We start from the raw sequence: 23,472 nt of genomic DNA, 5'->3' as shown, positions 1-23,472 counted from the left end.
CCCACCAAATTCTCGATCTCAGCTTCTGCTAGAGAAATACCCGTCGGCAATAAGGTCAGCTGGCCCGGGAATGCGACACTTGTCAGGGCTTCCATATTGTCAAGTAGCGCATTAATATCGCTGGCTAGACGCGCCACTGAATCGCGATCCTCTCCCGTATATCCTTGCGAGTTGCTGCCGGTGCCTTGCTTGGAAAAACTTGAAAAGCCGCAAAGGCTCATCCTCAGATACAGATCTTCAAATTAAGTTTCTCTGCTAACGAGCTAAAATATATGATGCTTATATACTAATGTCTTTCAACATTCTATCACATGAGGAAGTATACCTACCCTGCCTAGGGAAAACATATTTAAACTATATATTCTTTACCTGCCGCGGATGTTTTGTACCTTTCGGTGCCTCAAGACACCTCCTGGTTTTTGCCTATGAGCACGTAAATCGTGAGGTATTTCTTGTAACGAATTTTGCTGGTTGTTGCAAATGCTCTCCACGAGATCCTCAGGGTGTCCAAGACCCGAACTATATCCTCGACAGCAAGCAGCCTGTCATTATTCTTCTCGGCATTGGCTGGTACATCTGTCGCAACCTAGTTGCGTTTAGCAGCGTCTTTGAAGAGAAACACCATCACTACCACAGGTGCACTATACCCAATATGCAGAGGCTAATGTGATACCATTACGCTCATTCTGGCACGGGCCTAGTCGAGTACGACTCAGCGCACGTGCCATAGCGCGCATACATAGAAGCGTCATTAGTTACTCTGTATATAGTTATATATATAGTTATTTTTGATTTAATAAAAAATAAATATACTTTTTTAATAGTTCTTTTATTAGTAATAATAATACAAGTCACTTGTTGTTTTAGTAAGAGAATATTCTAACTAATATCGTATAAATAATAGATTTCTTTTAACTACTTAACCCTTATAAGAAATTAACGGTATAGACATTAGTTGGAGTAGGTATTCGTAGGGTGTTATTGCTGGCCTACGCTTCGTGCTTGTTTTTCCCCCCATTCATCATTAGTTGTCTCGTGGGGGTCAAATTGGGCTCGCCCCGGGGACTAGCGGAAGGTGATCCGATTAGCACGGCTTCCTTCCTTACCCATGAGAGGGGGCTTTACGCCCTGGCCTCTCGGCAACAAAAGAAAAAAACGATTGTGTTGCTGTCTATTTTCCGCATGTTACACCGCATGACCAGCCCGTTTCTGAGACCGACTTGCCATGTTTCTTCCAACGCCCACGATGCAACGTTGGCTACCAACGTCATAAAAAGGCGGCCCATCGGTCCGAATTCGCGGCTCTGGTGTCTGAGCCCAACCACCACGCAGCTTACAAAGAGGCTTGGATACATCATCAGCCCGGCCATTGTGTTTTCTACTTTTTACTTCAAAGGGTGTCTGCTCCATTTCGCCAGCTGCGGTTGGACTGCCTACGCACCTAGGACCGGTAGTTGTGCATCATGAAATTCTCCCTGAGCAGTTATGGCCTAGCGGGCATTTTGCTGCCAGCAGCTATCGCCGGCAGGGCAACTTCTCCAGACGTCTATCCAACCCGTGAGTCGACTCCTACCAATAGAACATGGCATTCATAAAATTACCGCTTTGCTGACAGCCTGTTTATTTGATGAGAATAGCCCAAGGTAAAGGCAGAGGACAGTGGGCCGCGGCGTACGAGAGCGCCCGCGCCTTGGTTGGCCGCATGACGCTGGACGAAAAGGTCAACATCACCCGTGGCTTCAAGGCGGACAACATTTGCGCCGGCACCACAGGCTCCGTCCCGCGCCTCAACTGGCCTGGCATGTGTCTTCATGATGCTGGCAACGGCGTCAGGGCGGCAGAGCTCGTCAACGCGTACCCCTCGGCGCTTCATTCGGGCGCAAGCTGGGACAGAAATCTCACGTACCAGCGCGGCTTCCATATGGGAGGCGAATTTAAAGGCAAAGGCATCAATGTCGCCCTTGGTCCCAACGCTGGGCCGTTGGGACGTACACCTCTTGGTGGTAGAAACTGGGAAGGCTTTTCTGTTGATCCTTATCTGTCTGGCCAACTCAACGCCGAAACTATTACTGGCATTCAAAGAGCCGGTGTCGTTGCCAACATCAAGGTATATCATTCATTCGTTTTGGGGTAAATATATCTGCTGACACTCTACAGCACTTCATTGCGAATGAGCAGGAAACCTTTCGTCGTCCGTACTTTGGAGTTGAAGCTGCGTCCTCCAACGTGGACGACAAGACATTACATGAATACTACATGTGGCCCTTTATGGATGGTGTCCATGCAGGCGTCGCATCTGTCATGTGCTCATACAACCGCATCAACAATACATACGGCTGCGAAAATAGCAAGCTCATGAACGGCCTGCTCAAGGGCGAGCTAGCCTTTGACGGTTTCATCCTGCTGGACTGGAACGCCCAGCACAACCTTAACAGCGCCAATGCCGGCCTCGACATGCTCATGCCCATGGGTGGGAGCTGGGGTCAGAACCTGACCGACGCGGTCCACAACGGCACGGTCTCTGAGAAACGTGTGACGGACATGGCCACGCGAATCGTCGCATCGTGGTATCTCGTCGGCCAGGATAACTTTCCCCAGCCTGGTATCGGAATGAAGAACCTCAGCAAGCCGCATGAGCTGGTCGATGCCCGCAACCCCGCCTCCAAGCCTGTCGTTCTAGAAGGCGCCATTGCCGGCCATGTTTTGCTCAAGAACACCAACAACGCACTACCTTTTAAAGGAAAACAGAAAATGCTGTCTGTCTTTGGCTACGATGCTGCCTTACCAGAGACGAAGAACATTGACGTGCTCTTTGAGCTTGGATATTACTCTTCGCCAGAGATGGCCCTGACTGAATTGGGCACGGAAGCACACTTTGACCAAGCTGCTCGCGGAGGCACCATCATCAGTGGTGGTCGTGCCGCTGCCACGGCGCCTTCATATATTATCGATCCATTAAACGCCATTCAGCAGCGTGCGGTTGACGACGACACCTGGGTCAACTGGGACACCAAATCGTTTGACCCTCCCGTCAACCCAGCCTCCAACGCTTGCCTCGTCTTCATCAACGCCATATCTACCGAGGGATGGGATCGAGATGGTCTGCACGACGACTTTAGTGACGGCCTTGTACGCAACGTCGCGTCCAAGTGCGCCAACACCGTCGTCGTCGTGCACGCGTCCGGCATCCGCCTCGTTGATCAGTGGATCGAGCATCCAAACGTCACCGCCGCTATTGTCGCCCACGTGCCCGGCCAGGACAGTGGCCGCGCCATTGTCAAGCTGCTCTACGGCGAGGCGGGCTTCTCGGGCAAGCTTCCTTATACCATTGCCAAGAATGAATCCGACTATGCCGTATACAAGCCCTGCGGCCTCACCCACAAGGGCGACACGGACCCCCAATGCGACTATACCGAAGGCCAGTATCTAGACTACCGCGCGTTTGATGACAAGAACATTACGCCGCGCTTCGAATTTGGCTACGGCCTAAGCTACACCGCCTTCAACTACTCGTCTATCTTCATCTCCGCGCACGGTGTGCGCAAATGCGCCAGCACTCGTCTAGACCAGCTGTTTGAAGTCGTCGCCACTGTGCAAGCCAGTGTCATCAACTCTGGCCCAGTCGCCGGTCAAGAGATTGCCCAGCTTTACTTGGGCATTCCCGGAGCGCCGCCAAAGCAGCTTCGCGGCTTCGAGAAGCTCGGCCTTGCGCCCGGCGAGTCTGGCAAGGTGACGTTTGAGCTGACCAAGCGAGACTTGAGTCAGTGGGATGTTGTGCTGCAGAAATGGGTGTTGCAACCTGGTACCTACAAAATATACGTAGGTGCTAGTAGCAGAGACATTCGCCTTACTGGCGATATTGTGGTCAGCACATAATGAAACCAAAGATTTTAATTGTGCACCCGTATAAATGTGACAAACTTGAGAAATAACATATAAAGACTTGTTTCGCTAATAAGGTTGGACATGGAACTCAGTGGCGGCTCAAACGTGCATCATGATTTATTCTCTGGCTGCTCCTTCAGCCCCTCGCGAAGGATTTCGATTTGCTTCTTAATCTCCACCCAAAGCTTGAGATGCTCCAAGTCAACATCGTCACGGCTGGCCGGGTGCTGGTCAACCACGCCAACCCACTCGTCAGCGAGATCAACCGTGGCTACACCGTACTCGTCGTCGCCGCTGGAGCTCTCGTCGCCGTCCTTGGCGCGTTCATCGCGGGCAATGGCAAGCAAGGCTGCAATGAATGCTTCCTGCATGTACGCAAAGCTAAAGTCGTATGTGATTTCGGCAATGGCCTCGCACAGCTTGTCGGGAAACTCGATGGACTTGTTATCTGCAAGCTTGGCTTGCCAAAAATGGCAATAGGCAATCCGTTCTTTGAGGTTTGGGTCAGGAAAGAGGTACTTGCGGTCGAAGCGCGAGGGGCGGTTCTAAAAAGCATGTTTTTAGTGCTGATTGGCATCGGAACGAATGCGAGTCCCCACACTTACGGCGATGCCAGGGTCCAGGCGATCAAGATGGTTGGTGCTTCCAATCATGAAGATGCCGTCGTTTGACTGAAGGCCATCTACTTCGTTGAGGAAATAACTCCGCACGCTATCCGAGACGAGGGAGTCGAGGTCTTCAAAGACGAGATAGCAAGGAGCAAACTGTCTCGCACGAGAAAAAATCTTCTTGATGGAGTCTTCAGGACCCAAGAACTGTAGTAGCCGTTAGTATGAATGGCGCAGCCAGGGCAATCTATCGACTTACCGAAGTCAGAGATCGCACGTAGAGTGTAGGAACCTCTGGAGTCAGCTTATACAGCGTGTGCATCATAGCTTTAATGGAAATTGTCTTGCCGTTGCCAGGTGGTCCATGATATATGATCCCTCGCTTCCAAGGTACTTTGAGATCCTGGTATGTGCTGCGCGATCGGAAAAAAGACAAGTGGTCATCAATGATTGCGTTTTTCATGTCTTGGTCGAGAATGACGGCTTCCCACGAGGCCTTCATGACGCTTGCGTATAGACCAGCGTCTTTGCGCCAGTATCCGCCATCAAACACCCAAATCTCGTCGTGCAGCACGCTTCCCCAAAGACCAGCCGCCTGTATGAGCGCGTCCGTCTTGGCCTCGTCCGGGGACAGAATGTAGTACGTCTCCTCCACGTCGTACAAGCCGTCCTGCGCCTTGACCAAGTAGACGATGAACTCGTCCTCCTTGTACAAGTACAGAAACTTGCTAAACGTGGGGATGCGAAGAACCGCACCGGTGCTGCCGCCATCTCGCTTCGCGGGCGGCATAAACGACTTTTGCCGCAGCGAGGCAGGGACGCCGCCCTCGCCCGTGTCGTCCTCGATTTCGGTGAACGTGGCCAAGCCGCTCGAGGCATACGCAAAAATGTTGACGGTCCGCGCGAGCACGATGCTGAGATGGAGCGCGGGATATTGCTTCTTCAGCGCTCTGGCGAGAATGGCGTCGGTGTTGGTGCGCTTGGCGCTCGAGTGGTGGAAATATTGGCTGGCGGCCTCGCTGCTAATCGGACGGCTATGATTTCTGCGGCCATGATTCTCCATAATTGTATTTCTTCGATAGATTGATTCTGTCGCGATGACTTTTCGATTATTTGCAACAACGCTGGAAACAATAATGTGATGATGCTGGTAGTTGTTTTACGGAGTTGGAGCTTGCGGGTGCTGATGTCGCTGATAACCCCTCTCGGCCAGCTCAGCCGAGCCTTCTGCCTGTTACACAATCGTGGCACTTGAACGTGTGTCGTCGAATTTTTTTGCTTCAACCAGCAAGTCGATTCACGAATTTCCCGTCGAAACTTTGAGGTTTGGGTGGTGCAGGCTTTCATTTGCGGCCTTGGTACCATTCCTGACCGCCAGAATGGTCGAAACTCGTCATGACGCGAATCAACCACCAACTCTGACGGCCGTTGCAGAAACAGTGATTCACGCCAATTCGGCAACGCAATACGAAATTATATCATATCAAAAGCTAATCGCATTATTCAGCTTCGGTGCCACGAATGTTGGCAACAATCTCCTTCCATACGTCAAATGCAACGACCAGCTCATCGTGGCCCGATCCAGCAATAGTCTTGTACTTAAACTCAAACGCATCATCAAACTCGCCCGATATGCCTTGCCAGCACTTTTCAACGTACTTGCGTCCTCCCTCACCCACAATGTTATCCGTCGCGGCAAAGAACGCCATAACCTTCAACTTGGCAGCAGAGACGCCATCCGCTGTCTTTACCCTTCTTGATCGCTCTTGCTCAGCAACCTCTTTCACAAAGACTGCATAGTCGTCTGCTTTTCCCCAGCTGCCCTGTGCTACTTTTCGCGCGCAGTGGCGAGCCTCATCGCTCGAACCGGCAGTGTTTTCCGAAAAGATGTGCTCGACGGTCTGAAGTTGGAGGGCGCCTTGGAATTTGGTAGATAGACCGCATTCTCGCTCAAGCTTGAGAGAATTCTCTTGGTCCCAGCTCTGGACGGCGCGCTCCTCTGCTTCCGAGCGTTTTCCCATGCCGAAAGCGTTGAAGACGGCTTCGCTGCTTGATACTGTCGTCAACATGCCGCGAGCAGCGAAGCGGCTCAGTCCGTTGAATAGCGAGTATGCAGGGGCAGGAATGTATTGTGCCACTTGCATCATGGTCATTTTGGAGTGCTGCGGGTCGACCCATGGTGCTGTTGTTGCGTAAGTAAACGAACCCATGTCTTCACGTCGACGAGACACATACCCAATAGAACAGCCATCGGTCGCTCAGGATTCAAGATATCTCTACATCGGTAGAGTAGATTGAGCGCGTAGACGGTTCCGGCACAGTGCGAAACAATTGTGATGTGAGGGATGTTGAGATGGGCGAGGAGTAGCGGCACGAGCTCGACCCAAACGTCGACTCGCTTTTCGACGGAAATCGCCGTAGAGCTTCCAAACCCGGGCCTAGGCATCGACTTAGCTAATATGCAACGTGCCTACTACGTTGGCCGAGTAGACCTACCTGTCAACAGTGAGAATGCGGATTCCCAGATGCTTTGCTAAAGCGTGCAAGGATACTCCAACATATCTCGAGGCGAATAGGCCCGGATGGAATAGTACTACCGGGACCTGCGTCGCGCCAGTCTGCTCCTCTGGCGAGACGCCAACATCACTGTAGCTAAACGTCATCTCGCCATGGCCGGCCGTCGCCGGCATGGTGAACTTTTTATGGAAGCTAGCCTGCGAGATGTAGGCCGCCGCTTCAGCGCGCGCCGACGGTGGCGGGTCTTGGTCGGCCATTTCTGTTGGAGAATGTGCGAAAATATTCGGAATCTTCTGCTATGTACAGTCTGTTTGACTTGCTCTGATGCGCAGTCTGGTGCTGGTGCCAACCCGTTAATGAGGGCAAATAGCTCGTCGTTAGTATGAAGATGGCTAGCCGCCCGCTTTCTGCCGCTAAATTTCCACGCCTACGCCAAGGAAGGCACCGCAATCTATTGATGCGGCTGAGGGAAAAAAAGAGGGCATAAACAACTCATCATCTGATTATTTACAAAACAGAACTCATCACGACTATTGTCAGTATTGAGCAATGCGAGCAGCAGGAACATGGGCAATACTGTAGTAGATTTACTGCAGCTTGACGCAGAGGACGGTTTCCATGAGCACGTATTCAAGAAGACCCGAGGAAGACGTACTGCAGACATGGAATAAATGAAGATGAGAGCTAACTGCCTTTTGATCGATAATTGCGCGAGTCTCTCAATTCAAATCTCAAGATTTGATTTACCCTTCACTACGGTGAGGATCTATAACACGTGCATGCCCTGTCAAGTGCAGTTAGCGACCACGACATGGTTTACAGGTCAGCACGCGCCAACTGAATGTGGAAGCATTCCGATGCATCGCTACCTGTGCTTTTACAAGTTGTTTCCGACAGGCTCCCCAACCCTACAGACTCTACATAAACGCAGCCTTGATCTAAAATTTGGCACGTTCTCAATTCTCCGTTTATGGCTCTTTTAGTCTAATTTGCTGAGACATAACGGGCCGCGTGGTCGGTTTAACCACCCGGATTTCGGGATTCCGCCTTATCCTCAAATCCCGCCAAAGTTTCCAGCAGTCGCATACCCGGCTCTCGGCGGGCGCAGCAGCTGAGGCCAGGGCGTATGGGACAAGTGCTGACGACGGCTCAGCGGCACCAAATGGTTCGACGCTTCGGAATATACCTTTTGTGGTAGGTACTGCTGACTGACTGGTGAGATGTGGTGGGGTCGCCAGAGAAGTTTCTTTCGAACTCGTTGAGGTTGGTCATCAATCTAAGGATGTAACCTGATCCCTCCCAAAATAATCCTAATGACACAATCATCCCGAGCAGGTGTAGTGTAGCCGACTACCAACAACGCAAAGAACACCATGACGCCTTGCAAGAGAAAAAAAGAAAAAGAAAGGACAAAAAAAAAAAACCCCTCCAAATGCGGTATAATACAACGCTGGTATATGTAGTATTCAAGAAAAGTGATGGAGTCTATGTATTTTTTTTTGTAGTCAATCAAGCCTCGCTCATGTAGCGAGACTTGGGAGCGGTGCTCTTAAAAACTGTAGGTGGGTACATGTAGCCGACGTAGAGGCAGATGATCATGAGAAAAATCTCCTCGAGGACGGACATGCAAAGAAAGATGGTGGGATCGCCGTTGAAGATGCTGAAGCGAGGATCGTTGCCAAAGTCGCCAATGCAGGCGTAAACCATGCGAACAATGAGCAAGGGTCCGCAGACGTAAATCGAATAGAGAGTGATTTTCTCATTGCGCGGCAAAATGTTGACAGAAGCAGTGAGCCAGCCAAGGATGCAGAACATGAGCCCCAGACAGGCAACAAAAAGAGCCAGGGCAATCTTGAGAAGAGACGGAATGGTATTGTTGTCGACTGCCTGGACAGCACCGCCAATACCGACACCAAGACCAGCCAGACTGACAACGTCGACAAAGAGGAAAACGTGCTTGGGGACAGACAAGACTGTCGCGTTGACGCGGCGGAGAAGACCGACAGCGGCAAGGGTCAAAGGCGCAATGCCAAGGAGATCGCAGGTCAGCTTCGTGACGACAATACCGCGATCGTTGTGGGTCATGAGAAGAAGCTGGCAGATGGCCGCGATAACACGCAAAAGTCCAAGGACCAGAAGGAAGCGCCAACAGGCAGAGACGGCTCTGATGCCCTGCTTGAAGCAGAGGACGGTGGCAAAGAATAGACAGGGAATGAAAGCAATAAGTTGCAGGACAGCAATGCCATCACGATATGTGAAGTTGGTCATCTTGGCAGTGTAGATTATTGATATGCGTCAGGTGGAGAGTCGCCAAGGCCTTTTGATGTGAATGGGGCGCAAATATGGCTGTTCTTGCTCATAGAGGAGTCGACGCAATCCAAACCTCGAGTAAGAACTGTGCGGGTTGACAAAGGTACGGATTGCTATTTTGGAGGATTTAAGAAGACAACTGGAGATGCCAAGGTGCGCGTTGATGACTGCAGAGTGATATTTTAGAAACATGGGCGAGGTGACGGTGAGGTTTTAACTTATTTCGGATCGCCAAGTCTTTTACGGGCTTAACGGCCGGGTGGAAGAGAGCAGTGGCCCGATTTAGCATGGCATGACAGATGGGAGAATGTGGTGGTAGCCTCAAAGGTGAGTGAGTGCGCGAACCCCGAAGCAAGGGAATGACGTGAAAGGGCGAGATGGCGTTAACATACGTAAGTGCACACGTCTCAGGATGCGCCGTGCTAACCGGGTGGGCAAGCTGAACCGCAAGGCTGTTCTAAGATAAAAGCCATTCTGTGAGCTTGCCGCAAGCTATCAAGACTTATGCGTGTATGTCTTTGGGAGGGCACCCGATATCCGATCTGGCGAAACCCAAAGCATACCTGATTTAGCTGGGTGTTAGTGCCGCGCAAGGCGCTGCTCAAAAACCGAAATCCGTTCCGTCTCCAAGCTGTCCCATTCGGGTAATATTTCCCGCCCACTGCCATTTCCCGCGTCCGGGAATGCCCACACGGGGCATTGTGGCAGAGTCATCTCGGCCGAAAACAAGTGCAAGGCGAAAACATGAGGCGCTTCCAGATTCGGGGCTGCCTTGCGACTGTGATTTATGCGACCGTCATGTATAGGCAAATGGAGGACCGATGCGACCAGTCAGTCAAGATGCGTCCTATCAGCAACTATACCGGCCTAGTTTGCTAGCATGGAGCGCTGTAACAAAAGAAGGAGGCCCCCAACAAGAGCTCTGCTATCCTTGCACTGGTGCTGACTCGAATAACAATAGCTTCCGCCCTGCGTAGCGTATGACCCGTGGAGGTTAACTAGTTTATTTAATGTGATTTAGTACATATTTCTCTTTGCTGTTGCTCATGGCTTTCTTTTAGCTCAGCAGCGGTCGGGCCCTTGCGACGGTTACCTGCGGCGGCACCTTCTGTACTGACATTGATTAGTGTTGCCACGATGTCTGCCCTAGAGGATGAGGCGAGACCAGATCATGTCATGTAATCAGAGCGCCGCCTACACCTCATGTTGATGGAGAGTTTCTTTAGATTCGACCCCACACTCCCGACTTGGACTACCCCATTTGTGCTTATACCGTCTTACCTCGCTTGGTTCCCCCAGTGTAAGCATGTAAGCCCGACAGCGACAGGGTCGTGAGCAGCGCTGAGCGGGCTGGGCAGTCTCCTCATAGGGCGAGCATCGCTGCCTCCTTTATGCGTAGAAACGTGCCGCAATCGAAATTATTGGGGTTTCACTGTGACGTTGCTGGATCGGACAGCGGTGGTCTTACAAACGTTACCGTACAAGCGTATTACTGCTGGACCCCAAACGGCAAGTGCCATAAAAGACGTCGCATGGCTACATGTGAGATTTGTGTATAGCTAAAGCATGATTTTTATTCTTATATATCTGATAATATAGACCGGAGTCTCCCATCTCTACATATCTGATTATCTTAGCCTTCCGCGTGGCATCTGCATTCTTCTCTCCCATTTCATCCCTTCTCTTTTAACCTCTCCTCACCATCACCAGGCTTAGTCTCAGGTTACACCCACTCACAATGGCAGTGCCCCGCACCAAGCTGCCTTTCTTCGACATTACCTTTCGCAACCTCGATGATGCCAACTATGAGGCCCCTTCGGACTATAACCAGGTTGCCCGCCAATCGACACCGGTCTTGGGGTCCAACGATGCCCTATTAAAGGCATTCGGCGCATTTGTTGTTGCAGTGTCCGACTTGGAAGACGTCGCTTTCACAGCCGACGTGGGTTCCGAGCGTCTGTTGGTGACGGCCAAGGCGATTGGCATCAATGAGCAACTGCGCACCTTTTCCTCCGATAGAATAACCATCTCCTCCACACCTCTCACAGCCCCTATTTCCGACGGCCAACTAGATTTTGAGATTCAGATCATCCCACACGGGAGTGCCTCAAAAGTCCCCAAGCAGCTGTCCAGTGTAAGAACAAACGAGGGCTGCGTACAGCCACCCCACGATTTGAACGACAAGTCGATAGGCAGTAATCGAATTATATAAGTGTACTGACTTGTACTCTTCTCTATAGGTTTTTGTTCTCGCTGTCTGTCCCACTGCAGGTGGTGATGTTGCCGATCTGCAGCTCTTTGTCGACGTGCGCAACGGCCACGCGGAATCTACAACACACCTTCTCGAGCTCGCCGCGCGCTACCTCGCTCCCGAGCCTGCCACCTATTCCGGCGTCTCTTCGAACAAGGCTGAGCCATTCTCTAGTCGGCAAAATGGCCCGTCCACCATGATCAGCCGCCCGCCGCTGCTGAAGAGCGATCGAAAGCTGTACAGCAGCGAGGCGAACTGTCCTGCCCTATTCCACAGCGCCTTTGAGCGTCGCGCGACCGAATCTCCCGATAACTCGTGCGTTGAGTACATTTCCGACGCCTCAGGTCAGATTGAGAAGTGGACCTTTGGCGAGATTCACGCGCTGGCGGAGAACCTAATGAAGGAATTGCACATTTTGGAGACCAATGTTGCCTGGAGCAAGCCCTTTAACGGCCAGCACATTGTACCGCTGTACCTACCAGGTTGCCCCCAGCTCTACGCTGGTTATATGGGCATCATGAAGGCTGGTTGTGCTTTCTGTCCTCTCCCTCTCGATGCTCCTCCCGAGAGAGTCCAGGTTATCCTGGAGGATATCGAGGCTCCCGTAGTCCTCGGCCTCGGCAGCAACCCCTTTCCTGGTCTAGCTGTTGATACCGCCGAACCTCATATTTCCGAATACCTTCGAAACATCATTTGGGTCGATCTGGCCAACATTCCGGCCTGGCGCGCACACAAACCCGTGGGGGCTCTTGCACCTACCCAGCCCCGAGAGCCCAGGGAAGAGGATCTTGCCTATATTCTCTATACCAGTGGCTCAACTGGTAAGCCAAAGGGTGTTTTAATCTCGCACATTTCCGCCTGCTGTGCCATTGGCGGTCACGATGAGATTTTCCCTCACCTGGCAGTTGGTCCCGAGCTGCGCTGGCTGCAGTTTGCTATGCCGACTTTCGATCTTAGTCTGATTGAAATCTTTATCACGATGGGCAACGCCGGCACGATTTGTGTTGCTGAGCGCTCGCTCATGCTTACCGACATTGAGCGCACCATTAAGCTCTTTCAGGCCAACACCATCTTCACCGTGCCCAGTCTGGCCACGCTCCTGCGCCCCGCCAAGGTGCCATCTCTGACAACTCTTGTCGTTGGTGGCGAGCTGCTTAACAGATACACTATCGATAACTTTTCCTACGACTCACCGCGCGGCCCTGGTGAGCCCCAGCGCCATCTCATCAATATTTACGGCCCAACCGAAGCTACCATGGCTGTCGCGACCGAAGAGTCCGCCGTCACCACGCGTGGTTCCATCATTGGTGACTGTCTACGCTGCGCGGGCATCATCATCGTCGACCCTAACTCGGATGAGCTAATTGAGATCCCTTCGCCTCTAACTGGTGAGCTTGCCATCATTGGACCCCAGGTAGGCTTTGGATACCTCAATCGCCCCAAGGAAACCAATGCTGCTTTCAAAGATGGCAGCCACCTGGGTCTTGGCCCCGTCTACAAGACTGGCGACAGAAGCCGCATCGTCTGGAGCGCGGATGGCAAGCCCAAGGTTGAGATTCTCGGCCGTCTCAGTATGGAGCAGGTCAAGCTCAACGGTCGTCGTGTCGAGCTGAGCGAGATTGAGTCTAGCATTGCCAAGTCAGAGCTTGTCCGCGAAGTTGCTACCGTTGTGCTCGGCAAGGCCCAGCTCGTGGCCTACCTCTCGCTTGCCGACGCCTTGGACTCTGCCAAAGCTCACGAGACCGCCATCGCCGACTGCCGTGATGTCGCGAACCGTACTATACCCATCTGGATGCGACCCAGCGACTACACAGTCCTGGCGGAGCTCCCTCGCACAGCCAGTGGCAAGGTCGACCGCAAGGTGCTCCAGAAGTGGGCGCAAGAAACGTTTGGTGTCTCTACGCCCGTCCCTGCTGCCCAGGTTACCAAGATTGCGGTGGACTTTGCTAGTGAGGACAGCGTCCGCGAGCTCATTGTCAAGACCATCACGTCTGTCATTGGCGAGACGGCCACTTCCGCCGATGCCACTACGCCGTTGTACACATGGGGCATTGACAGCCTTCAAGGCATGCGCATCCTGCAGACACTCCGAGAGCACGAGGTTGAGGGCCTCGCCCTCAACGACATCATGGTCGGCAACAGCCTCAACGCCCTCACCAAGCGCATCGTTGAGTTGCACGCGACCAATAATACCGATGCTGATGTCGAAATGAACGACGGCCCGATTGAGATTGAAGACGAAGAGGAGCTACTCTTCCTGCCGCTAAAGGCCAAGCTCAAGCACTTTGAAGCCGAATGCCGCCAGCAGTGCGCCAAGGATCTCGATATTCCGGTCGACGACATTGAGCATGTCCTTCCTTCAACTGGCATGCAGACTCGCATGGTCGCCTTCTTTCAGGAGTGCGTGGACGAGCTCGGTCTCAGCAAGCCGTACATCGAGCACTTTCCCTACAAGGTGCCTCAGATATTTGACTTGGATCGCTTTGAAACGGCCGTCCTTGCTGTGCTCAACGAGCACGACGCTTTCCGCACCATTACCTGCCCGGTCGAGCACCCCCTCACGCCCTTTGCGCAGGTCGTCCTGAGCAAAGATTCGCCGCGTGCCGCGCTTCCCGTTGTCCGCATCACATGCTCGACCTACGACGAGAGTCCCAACAGCCTGTGGACTAAGACGATTGAGCAGGCGCAAAAGTCGGCCTATGAGGTGCTGGACCTGGCGCACCCGGGCGCCGTTGTCACCTTTATCTACGACGAGGATCGCGAGCACTGCGTCATGGTGTGGTCGCTATTCCACATGATTTATGACGGCATCAGCCTCGAGGTGCTGCGGCGCGAGATTGCCGGCGCGTACAATGACCCACACACCGTGGCAACCATTGCCGCCAAGTGCCCCAAGGGTGTGCGCCTGCCCATCGAGGCGCACTACAGCGGTGACTGGCTCGAGACGAGCTTGTACTGGATGCGCGAGCGCGCCGGCGCCGGCTGGTTCAAGCTCGGCGAGCGCGCGCTGCCTGTACAAGGCGACTACTCGGAGTCGTTCCGCAACGGCGACGTCGCGTGCGAGACTCTTGTCTCGAGCCTCAGCCTCGACGACCTCAATGAGCGCACGCGAAAGCACGGCCTCAACTCGTCACTGGCCGTCACGCAGGCCGCCTACTCGATGGCGCTCGCGCAGACGATTGCCAAGCTCGACGGCGCCGACAGCGACGTTGAGGTGCAATTCGCGACCGTCATCCACGGCCGCCAGACACCCGCGGCGCTCGACTGCGTCGCGCTCATGCTCGAGACGCTGCCCGCGTACATCAAGTACCACATCGGCTCCGGGGCCACCAAGACGACGCACCGCGAGGCGTGCCGCCACATGCTTGCCGAGCACATCGGCCAGATGCCACACGCGCAGATGCCTTGCACGACCGTCGACTTTGCCAAGACGGGCCGCCGCATGGACAGCTCCATTATCTTGCAAGCCTATCCCAAGCCGCCGACGACCTGCGTCTCTGCCTCAACCGACAGCGAAAGCATAGTCGTCGACGACCTACCCGGGTTCAACCGCGAGGAGAACCTCCTGCCCCCCTGGCAGGAGACTTTTACCGGCTACCCGCTGCTGATGGAGCTCTGGCAAGGCTTTGACCGCGCCGACGAGAAGCTGCGTATCCGCTGCTCGTACGTCCCGACGTGGCCGGGTTACGAGTTTATGACCAAGGCGTGGGCCCAGGGCCTCAACGCCGCCCTCGAGGCCAGCCTCGTGCGCATACTCAGCGAGCCCGACGCCGAGTTTGACCCGGTGGCGTTTGTCAAGGCTGATGCTGCTGATGCTGGTGGCGCCTCCATGGATGTCTCTGCCTAATTTTAGGAAACGGACCAACAGAATACGGAGGCAGGGGACAGCAACGGGCGGTGATATGTCGGCAAGTTTAATTAGTATCTGAAGATTTGAATTTGAGCATGTATTTCTTTTTTTTTTTTCCGAAACGAGTTTTTTTCTGTCTCGAACGAGCAATTTCTATTCTTTGCACATATTCTAGTAATTAGAGCTCTCAATGACCTTTTCCCCCTTCATTCTTACAAAGTGTCAAGAACTGCGCTGTTGTCGATCTTGGGCTCAAAGTGGTGTCATGCGCCGCTGTGTAAAATCATAACACGACAAGAGACGCAGGGTCGCAAACAGAGATGTAGATTGTTCATGTTTTAGATTGCAAGCAGAGTTTAAAACATGTAGTTATATACGTAGCGGTGCTTCGCGACTTTGTTGTAAAGCTCCATCTAAATCAAGACATTGGGGATAAAAACAGTCCAAGAACAAATCGCTGACATGCAGATTTAGGCTAGTAAGCCAGCCGCCCGACACCAACAACGCCGTCTAGAAGATATATACAAAAAGTCTATCAATGTCATGTGCCAAAAGAAGAGTGATATACAAGACGAAAAAGAAGGAAAAAAGACAAAGTTCACTACTTTAGAGGTGGACGGAGGTTATGATGCTCGACAAATTTAGCAAAGTCATCCGCCTGCGTAAAGCCGGCCTGCGTGCTGATACGCCTCAGCTGCGTCACTGTCCAAGCACGAGTCTCGTCCGTCAGGCTGTGCATGCAGCCCACAGTCAGTAACACCCATGTGGCGAAGTAGCAGCCGGCGGCCGAACCCGTGTAGCCGCTGACGGGCTCAGAGGACCCAAAGACGGACGTGGGCGAGTATGGTGGGGAAGTGGCATCCCCCACGTCGATGCCCGAGTCCGACGTTGCCACAGGGGTCATGCCCCTGGGACGATACATTTGCTGTTCGTGCTGGACCTGCTGCTGGGCCGGCGAGGTCACGTAGCCCATGAGCTGGGGCACGGCAGCGAGCAAGTCGGCGCGGATGTGAGCCATGGTCTTGGAGACGCCTTGGAGGCGGTCGACGTAGTTGTTCGAGAAGAACCAGTTGGGGTCAATGTTGGCACCGCGTAGCAGCAGATAGCCAATGGCATGATTGGCCAGAATGCGGCAGGTGCGCATCCTGTTCCAAACATTGGCAATGTATACGTCGTGGTAAAGGTGGTGCACTTCGCCATGGAAACGTGTAGTGTCGAGGGTGGGGGCCGGGGGATTTGGCATGACGGCGTAGCACCATTCCGGAGGGCATTCGGCAAAACTGCTCTCTAGGCGGTAGTCGATGTCAAGAGCTTGAGACAGGAACCGCTCGAGTTCTTCAATGGTCAAATTTGGTGCAGCGTTTTTGGATGAGTTGGAAGAAAGAGCGGGCATGGAGGATGAGTTGTTGGGAACGGGAGTATTGGGGTTGTGGTTGATGTACGTGTAGCCACCCGGTGAGATTTGGTGGTAAAGGTCGAGGAGCTCGACCATGGCGCTGGCGCCAATCCAGTACGGGTCCGAGACAGAAAATGCCTTGGACGCCTCGGTGCGCAGCATGCGCAGGCTGGATGGCATGGGAACGCCGATGCGCAGGCAGTTTGTCAGGAGTTGTGTAAAAACATCCTTGAAGATTTGCAGACCAGTGGTAGTGGCAAACTGCGACTTGCCACGGACGTTTAGCAAGGAGACGGCACCGTCAATGTGCTGTTTCCAGCCATCGAGGGAAGCTTTGCTAAACTCGTACAGCGCCAAAACAAGCACAGTGACGATTGTGCTGTCGCGACGCGCAGCTACGGGATCAGCCAGGGCGCGGTTCACACGTTCCATGGTGTGCGTGTACATCATGATGGAGCGGCACATGAGGTCGGTTTGCTTGGTGGTACGGGCCAGACCACTAAAGCCGACAGCAAGGACAGCACCTTCGAGCAGCTCATGACCCTCTTCGCGAGCCAAGATTGTGACTACATAATCGAGAAACCCCGTGGACGGGCCGGACTGGTGAACGACGTAATGTGTGAGAAAGAAATCGAGGCCAATCATATCCAGAGGCAAAGACAGCGGCCGTTGGATGCTGCCCTCATGGCTGGAGCCATTGGGGGAGGCAGCCGTGGAGGCAAGCTCCATTCCAGTTGGGGAGCGGTGGGAAGGATAATCGCGGGGCACATCGACGGCCGAAACAGCTCCAGAATGGATGGCGCTGGCGGATGCGGGATCTGTGCCCGTCATCATGGCATCGGAGCTGTCTGTAGAGAGGGTAAAGAGGCCACCATCGGTGTTGAAGGGAGTGTTGAAGCCGAGCAAGTCAAAGTTGAATGAATTGCTGGCAAACATGGCCTCACCCATATCACCGAGCATGTCCTCGACCGGCGACATTCTTTGCGGAGGAAAGTGATGCGGCGAAGGCTGCGAGCGAGGTGCTCTGGAAGGGTGAGAAGTGGGCGGCGAGCGCTGGGCAGACGCAGGTTGTGATGATTGTTGCGAAGCGGAAGCGGAGCGCTTGTTGAGTCTTGAGCGAGCCTTGTCAATGACTTGGCTGCTTTCGTCGCGAAAGATGAGGCTGGAGGGGTCGCGGTAGCCTGGGCACTTTTGGCCCATGCGACGACATTGGCCGCATTCTGGATGAGCTTTATCGCACTGGAGGGGTTTTGCGCGTTAGTAAGTGCATGAGTTTTTATTTTCTTTCATCGCGCTGTTGTCGCAACTTGGACAATGGACATATGTTGTTCTCAACTCCGCCATCTGCGTACATGACTAGCTTGAGAGAGTCGCATTACCAATGCCGCAGCCAAGTGTCGCGCAACAACTGTTTCGTCGGCATCGTACCAGCGCCGACAGAGAGGTGAATGGCGCGCGGGTGAGGTAGACAAAGGGGAGATGTGGCCAAACTTACTCGTCTCTTTTTGGCTCTGCAATTGTTGCAGCTTGTGGAAGGCCTGCCGCAGTAGACCATGGTTGACGATGGGGAGTCAAACGGCCAGCCGTTTGTACCGAGCAAGGGTTGGGTATCTGTGCGGCAGGTCCAAGAGGAAGGGGAGGTGTGCCCGTGGAACAAGGTAGCAGCGGAAGGTGAAGCAGGCAAGCAGCGAGCAGAAAGCCGTTGAGATGGAGTAGGGATGGGCAAGGAATCGGTAGAGTCGCAGCAGACTGGAAGATGGGGTGGAGATGGAGAAGGGGAGGACGGAAAAGTAGACGGAAAGAGGAACCTCTACGACAAAGAGTCGAGCGGGAAACACCGTACCTAAATAATGAAGGTGTTGGAGATGCAAGAGGATTAGAAAGGAAAATAAGCTAACGAGTTTAAAAAAGAAATCGTGTCTGAGTCTGACAAAGAAGAGAAGCGGGCAAACGATGGTGGTGTATGTATGGAGTATGGGGATGATGATGGGTGGGATGGCGGATGATGGTGGAGGAAGAGGAGCTGTTTTATTTTTAGTGGGGGGTCCCTCGATTGAGTCCTTCTGACGAGTTGACCAGGCCAAGGCAGCGGATGCATTTACTGGTTTACAGAGGGCATTTACTAGCTTACAGAGGGGTCAACCTGATAAAAGTGGGTGTTGGGCACCTGTGCCTGTAGCTGGCACGCTGTTAATCAATAGCATGCAGTAAGGGAAGTGTGAGCAAACTTGAGGTGAAAAAGACCAAGATGAAGAAATGTTCAAGGCCACTAGAACGAGGTACAGGCTGGTGAAAAAGTTTGGGCTGCAGCAAGCGGTGTGATTTGATTAAATGCTGCCGTGTTGGGCCGAAGGTTGACTCGATGAAAGGGCGGCTTACAGTGATAAACGCGCTGTATTAACAGCAACCAACCAACTGCCAGCTTCGTCGCCGCATCCAACGGCAATACCAGCTTACACTGTTATTCTTTGTCATCGCCCTACATAACTACCTAGAGTGGGTGTAGTGATTGCATCGTCGCCCTAACGGTCAGCTGTTGTGTGCTTTCCGGCTAACACGGCACCAACTCGCATCCGCAACGGTGGGGATCGTCTTTGCAGTCAGATCTTAGCTGCCGGCGCTCGCACCTAACGCCCTCGGCCCTACCAACAGAACCCTTGACACGCAGCGGGGGGTGTGGCGTAGTTGCTTTGTAAAGTTTGCCGACAACCTTGTCTTGTTTTCACGCTTGGTTTGGTCCTTTTATTTTATTTTTTTATTTTTTTTATTTTTTTTCTTTTGGTTTGGTAACCGATACGCGAAACTTGTCGATACCTGATGTTTATTTCGCTGCATATTTTCTTCATGCGCAACTGCCTGCAGACAAGTCGTTCGGCCAACCACAGCCCAAGACGCCCTGTAGGTACAGCCTGTAGTACCTTACAGGCGCTCAAGCGCTGTATCAACGGGTTCCTTTAGCCACCTCCGGGCCCTTCGGGAGCTCTTTTCCGGGCTTTGTAGCGCCAGCATCCACCATATCGCCCGGTCCAAGACTTTGACGATATTCCCATCTCTTGGCCGGGTTTTGATGCAGCGACAGTCCAACATCAAACTACCCATCTCCAGCAAGGCAGGCAGAATACTAGCAAACCACATTGCAACCTCATTCTGCGCCACTCATTTCATTGAACAGCCCATCGAAATTGTCATGCTCCTTCTGCAGCTTGTGACAAGGCTCTTGTCCTCGGAGCCTGCGCACTGCTAACCCGTGCCCTCTAATCCTAACCCTTCTGCACCACTCTCCATGCTACCCTCATGCCATGCCATCCCATTAAATAAACTAACCGCACACCGAGCCAACCCCCATCGACCTTGTCCCTCTAACCAACTTCGACCTTGCACGTTATCAGCCACACGCCTTTTCTCACCTCGCCGCTCACTCGCCCGACCGCAGGCCGAGACCCTGCTCCTCCCCGGTACCCCTACCCCTACTCTCTTGATTTGCCCTGCAGATCATCTATACCATATACAGCGTACGAGGCAGCAGCTAACTAGCGCGTGAGTGACCAGTCACAGTCTGACTTCATTCACCACTCCCCCTCCATTCCGAAAAAAGACCCCCTCAATCCCCTCTACCACTCACACACAGGCTCGCCGACCATCTAACAAGCGCCAGCAGGCACTCTCCCATCTCACTATTAACTACTGCTATTCCACTTCAGCGTGCTGCCACCGCTTCAGGTTGCAGCCATCTGCCGGCCATTTCCTGGTTCTGCAGTACATCCGCCAATTCTTCTCACAACGGCTCTTTGACTGCCTAATCATCCATCCAATATAATCGGCCAACGCCACCTATCCCCGACTAACTGACAAATATGCCCATGCTCTCAACCCACTCAAAACATTACTTTGGATCAAGTTTGAGAGTACAAACTCTCTACAGGTACTGCTGACTGTTCACCATATAGTCGCCTTGTTCTCTGAAACCCACTGTACCACTCCCTATGCTACCTGTAATCATCATTGCATCTCGCAATACTGTCCCAGTCGACGCTCCCATCAAACTGGTCAGTCTCAATCGACGCGGTGCTTGATTCAGCCTAGTGCTCTCCTCCCCAGATTGCCTCTTATAGGTTTCCCGGTGCAGCCCTCAGGCCCCATTTCCCATCGGCCCTGCATTGCCTACTTTCGTCTTCTCCCCCGTTTTCCGTATCTACAGAATCTGGTCATGATTGCCGGCGTCAGCTTCCTCCAGAACCTGCGCACAAGCACGGATCAGCTTGCCGTTGCGTGTTGCAACAGCCAAGCCAGCCCAGTATAGTCCAGATTTCCACTTCATAATTTAGCATTACCTCTTCTGTCAGTCAGATGTCAGTCAGATGTCTTGTGTATATTATAGTCTACTCCTGTCCAGTCCCAACCATATTTTATCATCATTGCTCGCATTTTAGACATCTTATTACATCTGCATACTGAAACACTCGCACTTACACGCACGACGAAGCATTTTAACTTATTGACATCCTCCAACCATCTCAGATTCTTTTGCCTACAGCTATACAAACAAAGTCTTGCATACAGTCTACCAGAGCCTAGTTGATTGCTTGCCGTGGCTGTGTTTTTGCGCTGCGACTCTTTCACGTCAACTACCTCTAATATTCCTCTTTTTTTTGTTCGACTCACACATCACACGCATTCACAATGGCTGCTCAAGTCGCTATCCCCCGGACTCAGACTGCCATTATCGCGGCCGACGCCGACGGCACCCTCAAGATTGATAGCAACGTTCCCGTCATTGAGCTCGAGCCCGACGCGGTCCTCGTCAAGACTGCTGCTCTCGCTCTGAATCCCGTCGACACCAAGATGTTCAAGGGCTTCGCCGCCGAGGGCGCCATTCTCGGGTTCGACTTTGCCGGCACCGTCGTCGCCGTCGGCTCCAACATTACAAAGGACGTCAAGATTGGCGACAGGGTGCTCGGCTCCGCCGACAGCATGGACGTCAAGCGTCCCAGCGGCGGTGCCTTTTGCGAGTACGCCTCGACGCCCGCCAGCCTCACGCTCAAGATCCCCGACGACATGTCCTTTACCGACGCCGCCTGCATGAGCACCTCGCTGGCTTCGGCCGGCATGGCGCTGTGGTTCAGCATGAAGATCCCCTCCACCATGGACAGCCCGGCGACTGGCGACAAGCGGCCTTATGTGCTGGTCTACGGCGGCTCTACCTCGACCGGCACCATGGCCATCCAGCTGCTCAAGAACGCCGGTCTCCGGCCCATTGCCACCTGCTCCCCACACCACAACGAGTTTGTCCTCTCCTACGGTGCCGAGACGGTCTTTGACTACCACTCCCCCACCTGCGCAAAGGACATTCGCGCTTACACCGGCAACGCTCTCGCCTACGCCATTGACTGCATCACCCTCGCCTCCTCCATGAAGATTTGCTACGAGGCCGTTGGTCGTGCCGGTGGCCGCTACTGCGCCCTCGACCCCTTTCCCGAGACCCAGGCCACCCGCCGTGTTGTCAAGCCCGACTGGATCCTCGGCTCGACCGTCAAGGGCCGTGGCTCCATGTGGCCCGCCCCCTACGGCCGTGAGCCCGATCCCGATGCTCGCTCCTTCTGCGAGGACCTCTACGCCGCTGCCCAGACCCGCCTGGACGCTGGTCAGCTGAAGAACCACCCGGCCCAGGCCATGCAGGGTGGCTTTGAGGGCATTCTCGAGGGTATTGAGATGATTCGCCGCAAGGAAGTCAACGGCTTCAAGCTTGTCTACGAGATCAAGAACTAAAAGGTTCCTTCTGTCCGAATTCGAAAACAACCACGCGGGTGCGCACGCACCACTCAAAAAACTACCAAAAAAAAGCGACTTTTGTATATTTTCTCAATTTTGCCTTTACATCAATATACACCTTTTCGACAGCGGGGCGCCACTGAAACGCGTTTGAAGTGCCGATGCGAGCTGACCTTGTGCTTACATTGGTACGGCAATTGACTAGTTAGCTAGTTATTAGTTACGGGATAGCAACTAGCCCGTTGGCTTTACAAGACACACACACATACGATTACATAGATTTGTTCCTCCAACTTCTTCATACCAATCTCATTACCAACCATTGTTCACTCTGTGCTTTACCACTCAGATTTCGTATTCATGCGTTTCTGACATGATCAGCTAGCTCTGCGAGCGACCAAGCTAGCCACAGCCTACTGGGCTAGTGAATTGGAGTAACGTCGTATCGCGACAAGATGGTGCTGCTTCGATCTTAGCTAAGCTCACTTGGGCGTTCTGAACCTCAGAATTCTGCAGCAAAATCTTTGCAAAACGAGATACGCATTTCCTGTTCTAGAAACCTTTTTTTTTTTTTTTCGATGGTGGCTGCCGGAGGTTTCAGTCCTATATTTCTGCACCTTTGTGATGGCTTCAGCGCGGCGGGTAGTCATTTCGCAACACCTTCCGTAACTCGTATTTGCTAAATTATCCACATGAAAGGGGCGTACTTACAGGGCTGAATTGACCCCGTCTACTGGGCCAAAGAGGTGCATCGGTCCAGCATCCACGTTCGCTATCGCCTCATGCAGGGTAGTTTGACGGCATGAGAAGGCAAAGCCATGACAAGACCGGCAGCCCTACAGGATTGTGTTGAACTGATATTTTTTCTATCTAAACAGCGATGATT

The 23,472-nt window shown here is 53.1% G+C and overlaps 7 protein-coding genes across 7 annotated transcripts; 3 read left to right on the top strand and 4 right to left on the bottom strand.

Moving 5' to 3' along the window:
• Positions 1-1,463: 1,463 nt before the first annotated feature.
• Positions 1,464-3,876, top strand: BBA_05183 (Cel3e-like protein; the record flags this gene model as incomplete). The annotated part of the gene is made up of 3 exons (XM_008600280.1): positions 1,464-1,557; positions 1,638-2,107; positions 2,158-3,876. The coding sequence occupies 3 exons, from the start codon at positions 1,464-1,466 to the stop codon at positions 3,874-3,876; spliced, it is 2,283 nt and encodes a 760-aa protein (XP_008598502.1).
• Positions 3,877-3,995: 119 nt separating this feature from the next.
• On the bottom strand, positions 3,996-5,556 carry BBA_05182 (ATPase protein; the record flags this gene model as incomplete). Its single annotated transcript, XM_008600279.1, has 3 exons — positions 3,996-4,430; positions 4,491-4,700; positions 4,753-5,556. 3 exons carry the CDS (start codon positions 5,554-5,556, stop codon positions 3,996-3,998), a joined length of 1,449 nt encoding a protein of 482 aa, XP_008598501.1.
• A 436-nt stretch (positions 5,557-5,992) lies between these two features.
• Positions 5,993-7,267, bottom strand: BBA_05181 (alpha/beta fold family hydrolase; the record flags this gene model as incomplete). Its single annotated transcript, XM_008600278.1, has 3 exons — positions 5,993-6,675; positions 6,729-6,931; positions 6,990-7,267. The coding sequence occupies 3 exons, from the start codon at positions 7,265-7,267 to the stop codon at positions 5,993-5,995; spliced, it is 1,164 nt and encodes a 387-aa protein (XP_008598500.1).
• Positions 7,268-8,519: 1,252 nt separating this feature from the next.
• On the bottom strand, positions 8,520-9,278 carry BBA_05180 (uncharacterized protein; the record flags this gene model as incomplete). Its single annotated transcript, XM_008600277.1, has 1 exon — positions 8,520-9,278. One exon carries the CDS (start codon positions 9,276-9,278, stop codon positions 8,520-8,522), a length of 759 nt encoding a protein of 252 aa, XP_008598499.1.
• Positions 9,279-11,058: 1,780 nt separating this feature from the next.
• Positions 11,059-15,418, top strand: BBA_05179 (nonribosomal siderophore peptide synthase SidC; the record flags this gene model as incomplete). The annotated part of the gene is made up of 2 exons (XM_008600276.1): positions 11,059-11,454; positions 11,561-15,418. The coding sequence occupies 2 exons, from the start codon at positions 11,059-11,061 to the stop codon at positions 15,416-15,418; spliced, it is 4,254 nt and encodes a 1,417-aa protein (XP_008598498.1).
• A 604-nt stretch (positions 15,419-16,022) lies between these two features.
• On the bottom strand, positions 16,023-18,372 carry BBA_05178 (C6 finger domain protein; the record flags this gene model as incomplete). Its single annotated transcript, XM_008600275.1, has 2 exons — positions 16,023-18,056; positions 18,313-18,372. The coding sequence occupies 2 exons, from the start codon at positions 18,370-18,372 to the stop codon at positions 16,023-16,025; spliced, it is 2,094 nt and encodes a 697-aa protein (XP_008598497.1).
• Positions 18,373-21,497: 3,125 nt separating this feature from the next.
• BBA_05177 (enoyl reductase) lies at positions 21,498-22,583 on the top strand (the record flags this gene model as incomplete). Its single annotated transcript, XM_008600274.1, has 1 exon — positions 21,498-22,583. The coding sequence occupies one exon, from the start codon at positions 21,498-21,500 to the stop codon at positions 22,581-22,583; it is 1,086 nt and encodes a 361-aa protein (XP_008598496.1).
• Positions 22,584-23,472: the final 889 nt, after the last annotated feature.

Source organism: Beauveria bassiana (assembly GCF_000280675.1).
Source record: "Beauveria bassiana ARSEF 2860 unplaced genomic scaffold BBA_S00013, whole genome shotgun sequence".
In the NCBI taxonomy this organism is placed as follows: Eukaryota; Fungi; Ascomycota; class Sordariomycetes; order Hypocreales; family Cordycipitaceae; genus Beauveria; species Beauveria bassiana.
Note: the sequence above shows the minus strand (reverse complement) of the source record. Positions and strands in the feature narration are given on the sequence as shown.